At 41.0% G+C, this 17,703-nt stretch overlaps 1 protein-coding gene across 1 annotated transcript in view; it reads left to right on the top strand.

The window, feature by feature from the left end:
• The first annotated feature begins 6,690 nt into the window (after positions 1 to 6,690).
• rspo2 (R-spondin 2) overlaps positions 6,691 to 17,703 on the top strand; it is a 71,637-nt gene continuing 60,624 nt past the window's right edge. Inside the window, exon 1 of the mRNA XM_061675534.1 lies at positions 6,691 to 6,798. Within this exon, the coding sequence (XP_061531518.1) occupies positions 6,699 to 6,798 (100 nt within the window). The 5' untranslated portion in view covers positions 6,691 to 6,698. The remainder of the gene's footprint in view (positions 6,799 to 17,703) is intronic.

Genomic DNA, 17,703 nt, shown 5'->3' on the forward strand with positions numbered 1-17,703 from the left:
ACAACAACCATCATTCATTTCTTTATGGTTGTTTTGTTTCATGGTAATGCTTTTCTGAAATCCTTGACAGTTTAATTTGAATCCCATTAAAATAAAATTAAATGTGTTTCGCCTGGCCCTTCATGTTTTCTTTAAAGAATTGTAACCATCTTATTAATTCTGTCTGGGTAATCAAAAATATGAGCACAACTGTGTGTTTTCTCATTTACTAAATGAAAGTAGGGCTGTGAATTTCAAAATAAGTGCAAGTAAATAAAAGGAATTATGTGTTCAAATAAAGTGCTTAACTTAAGAATAATTATTTGAAAAAAACAAACAAAATACAGATAATACTTCATGTTTTGATCATATGGGTAGAAGCAAAATCATGCATTATAAAAAATGTATTGTACATAGGTAGAAGGGTTTTCCAGAATTTTGAAGTCAAGTTTGGGGTGCGTATTATACATGGGTGAACATTATCCATGAGAAATTACAGTACTCAATTCACAGCTAAATATTGGCCAGGAAAGTCGGGAAAGTGCATCTATTGCAAAAACAATGAGGTAACCTGCAACATACAGTACACGCAGTGGCGGGCGGTGCATTTTGGACGTGGACCTTCACAGCCAAAAATATTAACCCTTAAAAGACAGGAGGCTGCTCAGCCAAGACACACGCTATGAAATTAATACAAGAGATTGTTGGAAATATTACAATTTTATGTAAATTGTAAATGCAGTAAATGCAGTAAACCCAGCAGAGAAGGGTCTAAATTATTCACTGCAGGCCACTACCCATACCCTAAGCATTCAAATGGCTAGGTCAACATAAACTCTGTTCAAAGACTCTTGAATGATCAGTTCAGAAGAACCAGGCTGAAGAATGCTGATGAATCTCAGCTCAGAAGAACAAGGCTGACAAATGCTGATGAACCATCAACAAAAGCTCTTTTTACAGAAATAAGCTAGTAAGAGCAAGAACTAACGCTGTCATCCCTCTGTTCCTCTTCAAAGGCCTAATGACAAAGTAGAATCCAAGCAACCATAAAATGAGACAGGAGCACAGTGACTCAGCTCAGAAATGTAAATAAGGTGGATCTTCACGTTGGCTTTCAATGAACATTACTCAGTGCCCAGAGTCCCCTGCACTTAGAACTTGTTGCCGATATATGGCTCAGGGTCCAGTCATCCTGTTTAAGTGTGTTTTTGATGTTAACCTTGTGATTTCTAGTGGTATGTAGACTGTTGCAAGTACTAAAACTATCCAGAATATTATAATTATGCATGTACTCTGAACTGGAGATGTCACTTGTTACTTGACACAGCGCCAACACTTTGAAAACAAGCATGTATGTCTCAGTTGATTGACGGGTTTTTGCTTTACCAGACACCATCAGGCTCATGTCGTATCAACAAGACATCTTAAATGTTCAACTTCTAACTCGTCAGCTCTTAAGTGTCTAACTTTTGTTGTGCTCAATTAACTCCTCCAAATTGTTTGCATCACAATCACAGCACCCATTACCCCGTTCTGCATATATAAAAACCGAACAAATAAGTGTACCCTCATCAGAGATATTTTGTGTAATTAGATAATAGAAGCGCCAAACAACACACAGCACACTATTATATCCATTATATCCCTATGTCCTTAAGGCAACAAATTATTGACACACTGTATAGAAAACATTTACTGCCTGCCATCTGGGCCAGCTGCTCAAGGTCCCTGTCAGCTCACTGCCACACAGAGCTTACCAACAGAACACACACTACACACACAAGGAAAATGTCAGCACTTAACTGCTTGCACATTTGTTACTTATTCACATTTCCCACGATCAACAACAAAAACATGGGTTTGATCTCCAAATGGTCTAATTTGATAATTTGTTTTCTTCCAGACACCAAGTTGGGCAGGTCAGGAAACCTTCAGTTGCACAAAGATAAATGTTTCCTAATTTGAGCTTCATTCACCTCCCCTCACCCCGTGTGCTTCACTTTTACACTTGTCTCAAATCACTGATTCGATTAAACCAACAAAGCCAGTTCACCAATGATTGTCTTACTTTTGGACATTTCATTCTGCAGTTGATGTTTGAGTGGTCAGACTTTCTTGCAACAGTAATACCTGATGAGGTTTTAATGTGCATATTGAGTCATTGAGTGGGCCGGTTAAAAGTCCTGTGTCTAATACACTTTGTGTGTGTGAGCTGCAATGATGAATGGCTGTTTAGTCTATTGGTTTTATGGTGTGTAAGTGGTACACTTACCATCGGTGGCAGTCCACTTGAGTTGGATGTCGACTGAAGGGGCACACAGAGGTGATGTACAGTTACCAGGGGTCACAATCTCTGCCAGTCATTCAGTCCATCTGAGGACATGAGGGAGCCATAAAGAACCATTAGCCAGACGGACACAATCTTTTTAATGTCGCCCCCACCACCCCCACTTTTCCCTACATCAGACCTTCTCATAACTCAGTCTTCTCTGAATCCCTCTAGCTTTATCACAATTTCCCTAAAACAGGCAACCCTTTCACATTCTTGCCTTTCATGAGTCTGGAAATTGTAAATGGTCTGGTTTGTTGAGCCAAAAAAAGAGCACAAATATTAATTTTGCCAAAGCCTGATAGGATTTGCTTTTAGAAGACAAAGAAGGCTAACCGGTGTTTCCTCTATCAAAAAGCAACACCAAACCAGCCAGTCAATTGTTTTGGGGATGTGTGTGGAAAACGGAGTACCCCAAGAAAACCCACGCAGGCACGGGGAGAACATGCAAACTCCACACAGGTGAGGCCGGATTTAAACCCAGCTCCTCAGAACTGTGAGGCAGATGTGCTAACCAGTCAACTACCATGCCTGACTGAGTATAGCACAGCTAAATTTTCACTGATCGTCTTAGTGGAATTAAATTGTTTAATTTTCTCTTAAAACTTTTGCAATTAACTGCACTTGGCAGCTACAAGAGAAATTGAGACATTCTTACTGTTTCAAATGAACACAACTTATCAAAAGAGAGAAGTTCTAATGCACTCCTTGATGTAATTCACTGCTGTTTGAATACCGTATATGCTGTCAGGATCCACAGAGAATGAGGCTGCAATCCTTCAGCACTGCCCTGGTTTCCTAACTGTTTGTTGTACAATCAGTCGCCTATAATTTCTTGCTGGCTGACTGGTTTGTTTTTTATTGTCATGAAAGAAACTTCTCTGAAAACTGTCGTGGGTTTGACTGTGATTGGTTAATTCTGAACACAGTCACATCCCCAAATACAAGAGGGTGTGCACACTTGTGCACCCACATTTTCTCAGTTGTTTATTTTTACTCACCCTCTCTAAAATATTTCATACTTTCTTGAAATTTGCGCAGTTTATAGGTCTCATTAATTGATTAAAAAACGTATGATGTGATTTATCTTGGTTGCATTATTTTTATATCACACAGAAAAAGGCATTTAACACAGGTTTGTAGACTTTTTATATCCACTGTAAAAATTGCTTTGTATGGTGTTGTTCTAATACATTATGATTAATAACATTTAGGTGGGTGGCACGGTGGCCAACTGGTTAGCACAGCTGCCTCACAGTTTTGAGGAGCCGGGTTCAAATCTGGCCTCCCCTGTGTGGAGTTTGCATGTACTCCCCGTGCCAGAATGGGTTTTCTCCGGGTACTCTGGTTTCCTCCCACATTCCAAATACATGCATGGTTGGTTAAGGGAAGACTCTACATTGTTCGTAGGCGTGAATGTGAGCATGAATGGTTGTTTGTTTATATGTGCCCTGCGATTGGCTGCCGACCGGTTCAGGCTGGAGACCGCTTCTCGCCCAGAGTCAGCTGGGATGCCCTCCAAGCACGCCCGTGACCCGAGTGAAGATAAGCGGTCGGGAAAACGAATGGATGGATGGACATTTAGGTGCATACAGGTTCATTTATGATCTTGAATACACCATCTAAGATAAGATATGTATATTTATAACACCTCTGCATCTTGGAGTTTTGCACATGGATTATCTTCAATAAATTGGGTTTTCAATTTCAGACACAACTTCCCATCACTTGTAACTATAAACTGTTTAATGACAGCTTGTCCAAAAACACATTCAGTCTTTTTTTTTTTTTTCTTTTTTCTGATGAACGTATACACCAGCTCACCTCATTGCTGTTATGGCACTGAGGGCTTAGAGCCAGATCTTCCTAATGCTGACGTCATCTCCATTTATCTGTACACTGCAATGACAGGGAGGGAGGTTGCACTGCAAAGAAGGGAAGAGGTGAATAAAGTGATTGGTTTGCCGTCCCCTTTCTCAGTGACACATCATGAAAATAAAAAGTGCCTAAGGCATAAATTATCACGAAAGCACTCTCAGATGTTATTTTAGTGAGGAACCCAAACTAATCACACTGCCTACAGCTAACAGGCCTCCTGACCACAATGACCGTCACTGCTCTCTTGATAAATAAACAAAGATAGGCGAAAGGTCACTATAGGTTTTGGCAAGGAAACATCTATGGGTCTTATTTTTAAATATATTGTGAGAGGGTTTGATGTTATTTTCATTAGTCCCAGTGATGAAAAAGAAACTTGCTCATGTTTTATTGCCTGTGGAGAGAAATCCCAATTCACTGTTTTTCTTGTTGTTTGAAGTGCAAATCAATTTTTAACATAGTCAAATTTCATTTCTTTTCAATTTGCTGGTCAAATAGTCCTGTCATGCAACATGCCGTGATGAATTGTGCCTATTAGTCCATGAAAGGGATTGGGTACTGAAAAAGCGTTTCATTTCTTGAACTACATGAAAGATTAAGTGCCACACCTAGTGGCTGAATTGGGTAAAGCATTATTGAATCTGTGTCCCCATCAATGTTACCGTAAATGCTGGGTTTGCTAAAACAGGATGGCCTGTTTGTTGGTGACTTTAAAAAAAAATTTTAAAAATTAAAAATATATATGTTATTATTTTAGCCATGTCCAATGAAAGGTTCTGTTATTGCCCTCAATTACACGAGTGCTGCACACGCTGCCTGTGAGTCACAATTATTCCTTGAAAGAGTTTGAAAATTGACAAGGTGCCAGAGTTTGAATGTCACTGGGAAGCGGATGAGTGCCAGGCAGCCAGCATCGTGTCTTTCCCTCAGCATGGGACGTCTGACGGACTGAAGGAGAAGCTGACCGGCCGAGATTGTATCCATTTATGAGGTCACACGGGTCAGCCTTAAACGCTTGAACCCAAGAAAACCCTTATTACTCAATGATTTATACACGAGTCACAACTACTTGAGCCTCTCTAACGATTAACATTAATTTCGGGGACTTGTGGCGGATTTAGTCCTTGGCGCGCAATAAAACGACGTGGCGAGACTGGCAGACTCATCTTATTACGCACATAAGGCACATCCTGTTTTTTTTTTTTTTTTTTTTTTTTATTAACCTTCCACTTCTTATTATTCAACTGGAATATCGTCAGTGGAGCAAAGCTCAGTCTGAAACCTATGTCATCATTTCATTTTTTTGATCCGGCTAAACTCAGTGGAAAGCATTGGCTAGAAGTTAGCATTGAGGAAGTGGGATCTTCTTTGGGATATGGGTGATTGTACAGGAAGAATTTAAATTACTCCCGCATTCACTATGCCAGATCTAGACAGCCCCCAAAACGTTTTTTTTGTTTGTTTTTTTCCCCCTGAAGCTGTTTTACATCAACAAGCTCGTTTACGCCCACTCCCAGAAGGTCAGAGGCAACCTAGCGCCCACAAGTGAGTGTGCAAGACGAGGGGGGAGGGGGGGGGGGGGGGGGGGGGGTCGGAGTGGAGCGAATACACATGTCATCTTCAACATCAGAAATAAGAAGTAACACCAAAAAAAAAAAGTCAAGTCTGACATCAGCGCGGCTCTATATGAGGAAGGAGGCAGAAAGCATCAGGACCAATCTGGAGTCAGTCACCGCTCAACCTCAGCAGCCGCGCTCACGCCGTCCGAATACAACCACGCGTGCTTTTGTGCCCACTGCTCGACGGGACAAACTTAGAGGAAACCCAGGTGAACGGAATTGACAGCAAGGAGGGGAAAGTTGCCTCTCGTTCACTTCCACGCACTTCTCTGTCGGACTTGGTAAGACAAGTTTTGTCAAACAAGGAGGGATGCTGCGTGTTCCCAAGCCGCACTTGCACTCCAGGGGAACCTAAAATAAAAGCGGAACCGGAGCGGAATAACACTTCATCCGATGCAAGGTAGTTTGAACACCACACGTTTATTTCGCCGAGCGTTTTGTTCACTTTTACGCACGACTGCGCGAAGGTGCTGGAAGGGGCGTTTTTTTCCCCCTTCTCTTTCTTTTGGTCTACTTGTCGGCGTTTCAACAAATTAGCACACAAACGGCTCATTCTTTTTGGTGTCTTTTAACCCAAAGTCTATCACTTTACGCGTCATTGTCCGGACGAGGTGTTGATTTCGTTCCACTCCCATCGCTCTAATCTCTCTTGTGATTATCTCCACAGCGCACCGACGAGGACACTCATACTCAGCGAAGGAACATCTCGCTCCATAAAATGATCCCAATTGGCGACCTGATACTATGTCGCATCTCGTCTGATGTTTGACAAATTTGCAGCTCGACTTAAAGGAACTCCAAGGGAACACTTACAGAGTTTTTCTTTTTTTTCTTTTTTTTTTTTTTTTTTTTTTTTAACAAACCGGGGTCCGGAGAACTTAATCGCCGTCCAGATGCAGTTTCGACTCTTCTCATTTGCCCTGATAGTATTGAACTGTATGGAGTACAGCAACTGTCAGGCGCCGTCGCAACGCTGGAGGAGAAACAAAAGAGGTAAAAGTTGCAGCCTCACAACCTTACCGCAGCATCCAGATCGTGCATGGAGTCTTAATTTGCACATTGCTGTCATTTTACATGCGCCCTTTTAAAATGGCGTTATTAAACGTTAGTCACCGCTGACTTTATTTCTGGTTCTGACAACGCAGGTGCGTTTTGGCATAGACAATATAAACAGGGAACATCAATCAACAATCTTATACCAAAAGGCAAGCAAGATGGAAGTTAGTATGCCAACATCGTGATCTAAGATGACAAAAAAAAGGCGTCGAAGAGATACAGTAAAGAAAGAGACTGCGTAGTTTTTCACTGCCGGTACTAATGCGTAAAATGTACGCAAATACACCGCGCACGTGGAGTTGCAAAAATTACAATGGAAACATGTTAAGTGAAACTCTTTGCAATTGTGCTTAAAGTACACAACACGGATAAAAGCCAAACTAAAGGTGCTCTGTTATTGTGGACTCAAAGTGACTGTCCAAAAAACTACTGATGCGCATCGCTCCAAAGAGTTACATCTCATTGGGGAGAAGGGGCTCTTCTGGTGAGAGCCATTTAATGAATGGATACGGAATCCCTTTACCCCGACTCATGAATTGCGCATCTCCACTCAAGCCCCCTAAGCTGGTTTTAATTGATCTCATAACCACTTTGAACAGTTGGTAGGAAACCCGCATGACAATCGCTCAGCAGAGGCGCAGTTGAGGAGGGGATCAGCCTTTTTGTAAACACTGCTCTATACTCTCAATGAACGAGGAGACAGTGGGATTAGGAGAGCTGGCCCCAGCCAAGTCCTCTTTAGACTTGTGACATAACTCATCGGATCCTATGGGCGCCCAATGGGTGTTGGCTGGAGCTGTTTCTTGCACCAACTTTTGGACGACCGCTCCCCGTTGTGTGTTGGTATTCTAGAGAAATCATTCAGTCAGGGGAGGGGGTTTGTTCTTGTAAATTGTATGGCAATCACAGATTTAATCATATGCACTGCGTGCCAGGGGGAACCTCCACACTCTGAAAGCCCTCCACTGTCCATCTGCAAATAATCAGGGAAGCACTGCGGGGTACTGGCACTCACACACGTTTTTTCACTCTTCTGTTTGTGTTCTACTGTTCTTCTGTTTTGAATGACTCTGTTAGATAGCGTCGAGGAGTCACACGTGTAGTTTTGTCCCGTTCAAACATCCTAAATATGTTGGATGATAATGCAACATTCCCTTGCTTTACCTGTTACTTGTTCGTGTAGGGGTGTTGCCAGATTTTCAGTGAAAGACAAAAAAAACCCCCAAAAAACAAAAAACTTTGGGACACCTCAGCTTCAATCATTGAAACTGAAAAAAAAACAAAACTATTTTCTAGGTCCTCTGTCACTCATGGGCCCTTAGACTCAGCATCAATTTCCTCCCCCTTACTGAGTCCCGTTATGTATGTGTGTGTGTGTGTGTGTTGTGTGCGTGTGTGTGTGTGCGTGTGAAAGAGAGTGAGAGAAACAGAAGGTGTGTGTCTGAGATAGGAGATCCACTGGAGACGAGGTCAAGACAATTGAACTTTCAAAAGGCTTTAAAGTACATATACTGACTCCAGTTTTGAAAACTATGTGACTTATCAAAGTAATCTCTTGGCAGAACACTGGGAAAGAAGTTCCATTTGAGAAAGTCAACCCAAAAGTTTGGTATGTGCGTGCTATTTTTATTTATCACAGCGACACAGCGAGGTGTGAAAGAGATCATTGTCCAGTCTAAAAATTCTTGCGTATTTTTGTAGTCTTCCAAGTTCTTCTGACAGGTTTATATACAGTCCGCCTGCCATGTACCAGGAGCTATCCAAATCGTTCAGCAGTGTTGAGTCCCAGACACGCTTGAAACTCAATTTGGCCACAGTGCTATTGCCGAGAACAACTGTTTTTACGTGAAACAATAACGACACTGATGCCTTTTGGAACACGCATGAAAATGTTTTGTCACTGATGTGTTGCATGCATGTATCAGCATGGCTGAGTGAGGTGCAAGCGGTGTACGGTACTGAGCCATTTTGTGAGGATGTCAAGGAGACCAACTGAATGTTTGAAATAATATAGTCAAAACTGTGATCGTAATCTTTCTGATCGTAACATAACCTTCCGTTTGGCTGTGCTATACAATCACCAGACATCTCTTAAGGTAGAGCAGAAAAATCTACTATTAAGGTCCAATGCAAGAGTTGTATCAAAGAGGCTACTTTTTAAGAAGTATGATTATTATTGATATAAAACAACCACAATCTATCCCAACTGACATGTTATGGATTCTGTCATGTATTCCAGTACACAACTGGAAGAAAGAACATTAAGAATGTAAAGTCGCCATTCTTAGTGGAGGAGTTGGTATATTATATTTTAATGAATCCTTTGACAAAAAATGTCACACGTGTTTCAAAACTGATAAAGGGGGTGCTATTATGGCTACTGTCAAGATCTTAAGCACGGTTATTAACACACAATTATTTAACATCTTTCAAATAAAAATAACATGCAAGTTCCTTTTTTTTTTTTTTTTTTACCCAAAATGCAATATTGTTGTTATAGCTTACAGTGGTGTCAAACTGCGTTTTGTGTGTTCCACTCATATAAGTACTGTCCATAAGGTAACAAATCAAATGCCTCTCAGCGTGACTCAGTGGAGTGCGACACCACTGTCCACTATAACTACAACTGTAACACTTCTCTCTGACAGCGTGAATCAATACTGAGTTTGATTAGGATTTATTTTAATGCTGAATGTTTGATACAGTACATCATGTACTGATTGTTCTCATTTGATTTTGTAATGGCTGTTTTGTCTTTTAGATGACATTGTGCCACTGCGCCACCACTATTCTGTCAAGTAAAAAGGGGGTTGTAGACAAGAGACAATAGTTTTACTTGTTATATCTATTCTCTGGCTAATGATGCCACCTGCTGAGTACATAAAATCACCCTTGAGTAGCACTGCCAGGAGCAACATAGATAGCCAGATGTTTAAACAGGTAATGAATATGTAATAGCAGCCAGAGTGGTGAAAAGTTGCCATGTGATACTGTTAACCCCTTCAAATCTACAGCCCGGAATTTGAATACCCAAACGTGTGCAGCTAATTTACAATCATTTAATGGTCAATTCACAGTGATGTGTTACTGAACTGCGTCGCCAGATGTTTTACAGGATGAAAGTGTTCAGATGAAACAGCCGTGACCTTACAGGGTGTTGAGAGCAAAGTCAGAAATGCATGCCATGTTGTACCACTGATGACAGTCACTGCAAGGATTGCGGGATGTGTTTTGACGCCAAAATCTACAGAAAATACTAATGACGTGAAGCTGATTATGCCCTTTTTAAAAAAACAAAAAAACAAAACAAAGAATAACAAGAGCAGACATTAGACAAGCAATAGAGTCGGAAACTATTTCATCTCGATATTATACTTCAAATTCTGATAAGAAGAGGTTGTAGACGTTCAAATATAAAATGTCAGACAGTTCCCTCTCCCTTCTCGGCCCTGAAAAGCAGGCCTATGTGTGCTGAAAGCTTATACAAAATCCTCAGTTTGTGGTCGGCAGTGTTAATGTTGGAACCCGGCACTTCTGTGCAATATAATATGTTGATGAGAGAGGGAACGCTCCAAGTTGCTGCTTCACTGTATAACCCGCCTTGCCGCTGTAGTTTCTGGAAAAAGGGAAGACGGCCCTGCAGATGGCAAGTCTGTTGACACTGCTCTCTCATATGATGCTCCTCTAATCCAGGTGATGTGAGCCCTGCATCCTGACCTTCTTCTTTCCACAAAACTGTCAAGGTTTGTTGACTTTATTCTTGTGTGGCACCAGCTCACTGACACATTGATGGCTTTGCAGAAAGGCTGGAAAATGATCCGAGGTTTTGATGGGCGAGGAAAAGCAGCAGCCGTCCCTCACTTTCAACATCCTTGCTTGGTGAGAATAGGGCGGGGGGCTTTTAGGGGATGAGGAAGGCATATTTAAGCAGATCAGCTGGAACGAGCTGAATGTGAACAGCATCACCTGAGAGGGATTACAGCGAGCCAAGTCTTGACCTGAGCCCGAGCTCCAGCAACACAACTCTTGTCTTTTTTTCTCGGGCCCCTCCGTTAATCCAAATGTGTGTGTGTGTGTTTGCGTGTGCGCGTGTGAGCAAGGAAAGGAAGCAGTTACGGAAGAGCTGACAAATATAAGGTCATCCTGCAGGTGCAATATCTTGGTGCTCGAATCAGTGTATCTAGCCCAGAACAATAATGCACGCTCTTCCTGACAAGCGCCCTATTCACCTTCCCCCGACACCTCCTCACTCATCGGGCAATGACCACGGCCCCTCTAGTGGATTATCGTAGTCGATATAACGGACAATGAATCACTTTTGTGCCGTATTGATAAATCACATTAGTCTGACCCTGCCTCCGAACTCTGTCAAAAGAGTAGCTCCTTGTTTGACCTACTAACCCGCACATGTCGACCTTGTCTGTAGCGTTAGCTCCTGCTCGGAGTCACAGCGTATCAGATGAAACTGGTGAAAGGCTCCTCAGTGTGCGCATGCCATACTACACTGCGGAAAGGCCCAGCAGAGGCGAAAGCATGCAGTGGCCTGAACTATCTATGCGAGACAGTGACACAGACTCTTTAAGGCCATTTTTTTCAACATTTCTCCTCGTAGTTATTCACTGTGCCTATTTCCTCATGAATACAATTATGTCTAATCAAATTAAATAGACAATAGATGTACTTATAGAAGGAGGAGGATTTATATTTGCATCTTTGGCAGTGGTCCACATTGAAGTAAGACGGCCTTTCTGGCCGTAACATTAGGTACACCCAAATGACAGTTCTATCAAACCTTTATGAAGATAATATTTCCCTGCTCCAGAAAGTCACTGATGGTGTCGTGGTACATCTGCCTGACTTGGGTGCTGGCAGTGTGGGTTCAGTTCCCACTCAGTGACGATGTGAATGTGAGTGTGAATGGTTGCTCGCGTCTATATGTGCCCTGCGACTGACTGGCGACCAGTTCAGGGTGTCGTCCCCCTTTTGACCGAAGTCAGCTGGGATAGGCTCCGGCACCCCGTGACCCTGAACAGGATAAGCGGGATTGAAAATGGATGGATGGATGTTTCTCTGCTCTGTCTGACACTATCACAGAGGTTTTGACTTATGTGAGCCATCGTCATTGTAGTTCTGTGTCAAACTACAAACCACACTACGTCATACAGAGGGCGTTCTCTAATATTTTGTCTCTGTTATGTAGTAAACAAGTAAAATAAAACCAAAAACAGCAACAACATATTGGAAACACCTTTACTTACGGTGAAGTACAACCAACATAATGAATAATTGTTCCAATTTGTATTTTTTTTCTGACCATGTCAATTGAAACGGGAAAATCTTATTTGTACTTTTGTATTATCATTTTAGTATCTTTTTTATACCGCTCATTTTTGAATCTCATCCGATTGTTCAGGTTTACTTAATGTTACATCCAGCGAGTGTTTATGGAAAACAGTACATGGTAATTGTCTTTCTTTCTTTTTTCGGGAGGGTGGAGGAGGTACAAAACAGGATCTTCTCTTCCACTCTCAATTATTATCATGACAGGATCCCATATGCTGGCAAAGTTGAGTGCCAAACAGATGTTTTTGTTTTAAGTGACATTTTACCACAGTGTAAAACCAGATTTTTCGGAAATCAAAAATGAAACGAACATATTATGCAAAAGCTTATGTGGCCCACATATTAATGTGGCTATTGGAAACAGGAACTGTAGACGAGAAGTTCAGTGTCCCTGCTGAATGCAAGGAAGATTTGTTTAAGTCTACTGTATACCTACTGTATACTTGTTCCCTCAAGTGCATGCTCCCTTGAGGCAATTACACCTCAATATGTTTCCTCATAAAGCTACTAAGTATGACCAGCCAATTTGGTCCCAATGTCTCAAGTTTATTGGGCTGTAAAATCTCTAATGTGTGGATCATTACTAACACATAAAACAACAACACAAAAGACGTATTTTTGAAAAAATGACTCATACGAGGGTTCCACAGGTAGGAGAGCTGCTCAAAGCCCTCAGGCTTGGAGTGAAAGCCACTTCCAGACTACTTTCCTCTCACATTACTAATACACAACTCGAAAAGAATTCAGGGACGAGCTGTGTAAAGGTAATGGTGTGGATACAATAGGCTGCCATTGTGTTTCCCCCAATTAATCTGATCATGGGAATTGTTTAAACCGTCCAATTTTCACCCTTTTGCTCTTTACTAAATACACACCTGGACCAAACTAAGAACACAAATACCTTTGTTTTCCAGCCAAGACAACTGGGTGTCAAGATAACAACTTCGTTTGAATGGAAACAATGAGATGCAGCTGTAGTCTGGTTCCTATGCAAGGTAGAAAAAAAATATTGCCCATTATGAGTTTACTAATAGTTGCCTGACCACTCCAGGAAGGAAAACCATATATGGGAAAGATTTCAGTTTCATGTCGTTCTGTTGACTTCATTACTAGCACGCTGTGTCCTCAGGATGCACGGTTGAGTAGTGGTTAGCTTGTCTCCCCCACAGTCAGGAGGGCGGTTAACAAAAAGGGGAAACGTGTGAAGAGGTCTTGAAGGGTCATCAGTCACGTATTGAAGGGGTCCGAATATTCTTCTTCTTCTTCTTTATTATATATATTATATTTAGTCAGGAGGTCTTGGTTCCAATCACCGTTGGAACATCTCTGTGAGGAGTGTTCTCTGGATACTCCTTCCACATTCCATAAACACGCATGGTAGATTCATTGAACATTTTAAATGATCCATAAATTTAGATGTTAATATGGATTGTTCTTTGTCTATGTGCGCTGCGATTGACTGGTGACCAGTCTGGGATTTACCCCGCCCTTTTCCTGAAGTCAGCTGGGATATGCTGGGACAAATTTTTAGAAAATTGATGGACGTAGCACCCATCATGTAGTATCTTGGATACTTTGTGAAGATTGTCTTCTGTAACTCTTTTGTTTCTTTTGGTCTATTTGTAAAGTTGCCCATATTAGCATTTTCGTCCCACTGGATTATATATTGCTCTTGAAGAAGGAATCTACTGAATGTCATCAGAGAGAATGAGTGTGTCACTGCACCCGCTCCTTTCTACGAGTTCATTTCAAAGACTGCCATGCTAGTCAATCAATGATCACCTTGACTGACCGAAATTACCTAGAGTTGTATAAAATGTATACTTCATGTATGTACAGTAACCCCCGTGATAGGGGCCGAGTCCTGCCGTGACTACTCAAAAAACATAACTGACAACTCCCTAAAAATGTTTATAGTCGTCTATGCTCACAGTTGAAACCGTAAATATACAATATAGTGTTTCTTTAAGTGTGGTACAAATACCACTAAAGGTAGGCGGGCTCGCTCTAGTGGTATACAAAAGAATCACTAAATGAAATGTTCAAACAGTGTGTAATGTTAACATGGCTTGAACTTTTTTTCAATCCAGGGCAGTACAGTTCAGTTGGATTTAACTTTTAAGTAAAATACAATTGCATTTAATCTTTAGGAAAAAATTTTTTTAACATTTATTTAGGTACAATTTTTATTTAACTTTATGTGCAATGCATTTATATGTAATTATTTAAGTACAGTCCCTCTATTACAGTGACTCACATTAATAGAAACTATACTTTTTTAGAAAAGACAAACTGCCTCATTTTTGAACCCCCACAGTACAGTAACATCTCCTACGTTACTGTACTGATGGTGGCACTTGGAAAGCTAAGTATTTTTTTTTTCAGGTGGTAGAAGGAGAACGTTTGAGAACCACTGCGATGCACTATGATCTCAAAACACTTTACTATCATTTCAAACTCATCTCACAACATCAGTCTTAAAAATAAATTTCTTATGGAGGGTTTGATTTTGAAAAAAATCTACCAGAAGTGCACATGTGGCGAAGACTCTCCATAAATTCCCCTAACAATCCAGGCTAAACTTAACTCGTTCCGACATATAAAGACGTTAGTTTCTTTGTCAACATGTAACACTTCAGGTAGGGATGTTCGATACCACTTTGTTTTTCAGACAATGAAGGATTTATTCAATGTCAGATTTTTTTTAAGTATCTCTGGCTGGTATCGGCAGCTTTCACGACTACCCCATACCTTGGACTAAGGCGGGTATTGGCCCGATTCAGACACCTGGTATTAGTACTCACACATCTCTAACTTGCTTGACACAATTAATACTTTGGCACCATCTTGTGGCATCTTAAAGCATTATTGAAAGAGTGCAACAAATTTGTCCGCGAAAACTGAGGATAGGTTCCGCAGGAAAAAAAACACAGAAATACTGTTGATTAACTGTCTTTAATTACCATGTCACCTTGATCCAATCTGGGGGCCAGCATTTGTAACTTTTAACTTTAGTGTCTAATGTTTCGAGAAAATGCCCTGCTTGCTATCTGCTACCATTTGCCATATCATTGTATTGTGTTCTATTGCGTGCGTGCAGATAACTACCCGTTCCTCATCGCCCCCCCCCCCACACACACACACTTTGTAACTATTTGCAAGAACAATAATATAAGGAGATTGGCTTCCGCCCTAAAAACAGTGAGCAATAGGACCCTGGTTGCTAAACCCTGTGCCCACCTCCCTAACACTTGACAGATGGACATGACTCTCTTTCGCGCCCCACGCCCCCCCCCCCCCCCCATCTCCCTGCCTTCATGGGACCTCTAATTATGCTGACACACCACATCAAACTACAGCTCAGCATGCAATGCTTTTGTTATTGAGAGGAAGTAAGTTGGTCAGATGCAATAAAGCATCTCTCTGCAGAGCTTGCCTGTAATTTTGTGACCCAAATATGGCCATTAAGAAAGGTAAAGGCGCTGTAATCCCCCATGCTGCCCACTCACTGTCTGATGTAGTAGATCCTTCTGTGGAGCTGTGACAAATCTGTAGAATTAAGTGATACAGTAAGCAGTTCCTCTCTGTGGCTTGCTAGTGGTGTGAGCCTTAACTTAGGAAATACTAGAGACTCAGTTAAGGACTGCAAGCAGCCTCTGTTGAGTCTATGTTATTGTAAAGACTGAGTATGAGGTTAATGTTGGTAACAAGGCACATTTTGGATTGAATGAACGCTTGTGGGTCATTTTCATATAAATTGACCAATATTGGTAAAAACATACCGCTCTGAATTTCCTTTTGAGAATCAATTAGTTTTACTGATATGAGTATTTGAATTATTGGCAATTGTTATCATTCAAATGGTAATAATTGTCATAATAATAAATATTCTAAAGTGATATTTTTCAAGCTTTGAATGCCAAAATGTCCTTCCCATTATGTGTCCCAAATAAAGTTTCATTGTTTGCAACATGTTTTCTGAAGATGCTAATTGAATTTTTTTGCTATATAAAATTTTTCTCCCATGCGTTTTCCATGAAAACTAACACAAATGCATCTTAGTATTTTCAGAGTTCCTTTTTGGGCCTTTTACAAATTGTCCTTCTTTTTCACTCAAACTGTCTTTACCGTTAATGCCACTGAAGACAGTCTTATTGTGTTGTTGCAATACACCAGCGGGATGTCTGATCTGAAGTGCCAGGATGTGCGTTTAATGAGAAGTTAGGATTATTTATGCACTTGTATTTGCAGAGTTTGGAGGGCAAGGCATGTAAATTGTGCAACTCACACGATTTTTCTGAAGCTGTTTGTGTCTTTTCAGTCATGCACTTTTGTCAATACCATTATGCAAGGAGTGTATTTCAGTGGGCCACCAACATTGGATTGCCTTTACTATGAATGCCTAAATTATCAATAACCTTTTGAAAATAGCACTTTAAGCATGGCCGTTTCAGCATGGGACGCATTTACCCATATAAACCCGCAAAAATGCTAAATTAGAATTTGTGTCTTTACCGCTATTGGATAAATTATATGAAAATTACCCAAGTCTGTAAAATATGTGTTGGACTAGTTGGTACAAGAGCAATGAATGAAATAGTAGGAGAGGTTTACACATCTATTCAAGATCTGTTCTCAAAGCTTATGCCTTGTGGTGTGAGGAGGCCTCATGGCTGCCTGCGGAGTGCAGAAGCACCCGGCATGTTTCTAATCAGTAAGGCTGGGAGTCATTACTGGGCCTTGATGCTGAGCTCATTGTCTCTCAGAGAGTAAGTGGGGGTGGGCGGGTAACAGAAAGGGGAAACGTAGTGTGCTTGTCAGATGTAAAGAGGTCTTGGAGGGTCATCTGCTGCAGCTTTAAGTGGTCAGAATAAAAGGCACATTGGGAACGTAAGTTATTATGCAAAGGTCGTATGAGTGGAAGATTCATTTGATGGGACATGCATCAGTCTGTTTAATGCACAGGTATCCAACTCAAGGGCCGGGGGCTACATCATTTTATGTGGCCCGCAACAACAAATAATTGTTGTCTACTTCATGTTTCTTACTAGACTTCAGGAACAACAATTAAACCTTTTCACTTTTACTAATAGTGATATACAGTAAAAAAAAAAAATGTGTTAGTAAACCCATGTTTAAAATAAATTGACGAACAGTTGAACACAATATTTTCCTTGACTGGGGATTCTAAATATAGTCATCCATCAATTTGCTGTGTACATGCAATAATATTATACATACATACATTACACATTACATTACATTATACATTATATGGTTTTGCAGTCACAATGGACCATTGGGGGAAACCCCGAGTACAATGTGGCCTGCGACAAAAATGAGTTTGCCACCCCCGGTTTAAAGAGTCAAACAACAAGGCTGTTTGGCTCAATCGTGTAATGAAAGTGAGCAAAGTGTATTGTTCTGCTAGAGCACCTTGCCTGTTGTCACTCATGATCTTAATATGTGAGTATTTGAAACAAGAATGCTTTGTTTTTA

This window comes from Phycodurus eques, chromosome 4, assembly GCF_024500275.1.
Source record: "Phycodurus eques isolate BA_2022a chromosome 4, UOR_Pequ_1.1, whole genome shotgun sequence".
Classification (NCBI taxonomy): domain Eukaryota; kingdom Metazoa; phylum Chordata; class Actinopteri; order Syngnathiformes; family Syngnathidae; genus Phycodurus; species Phycodurus eques.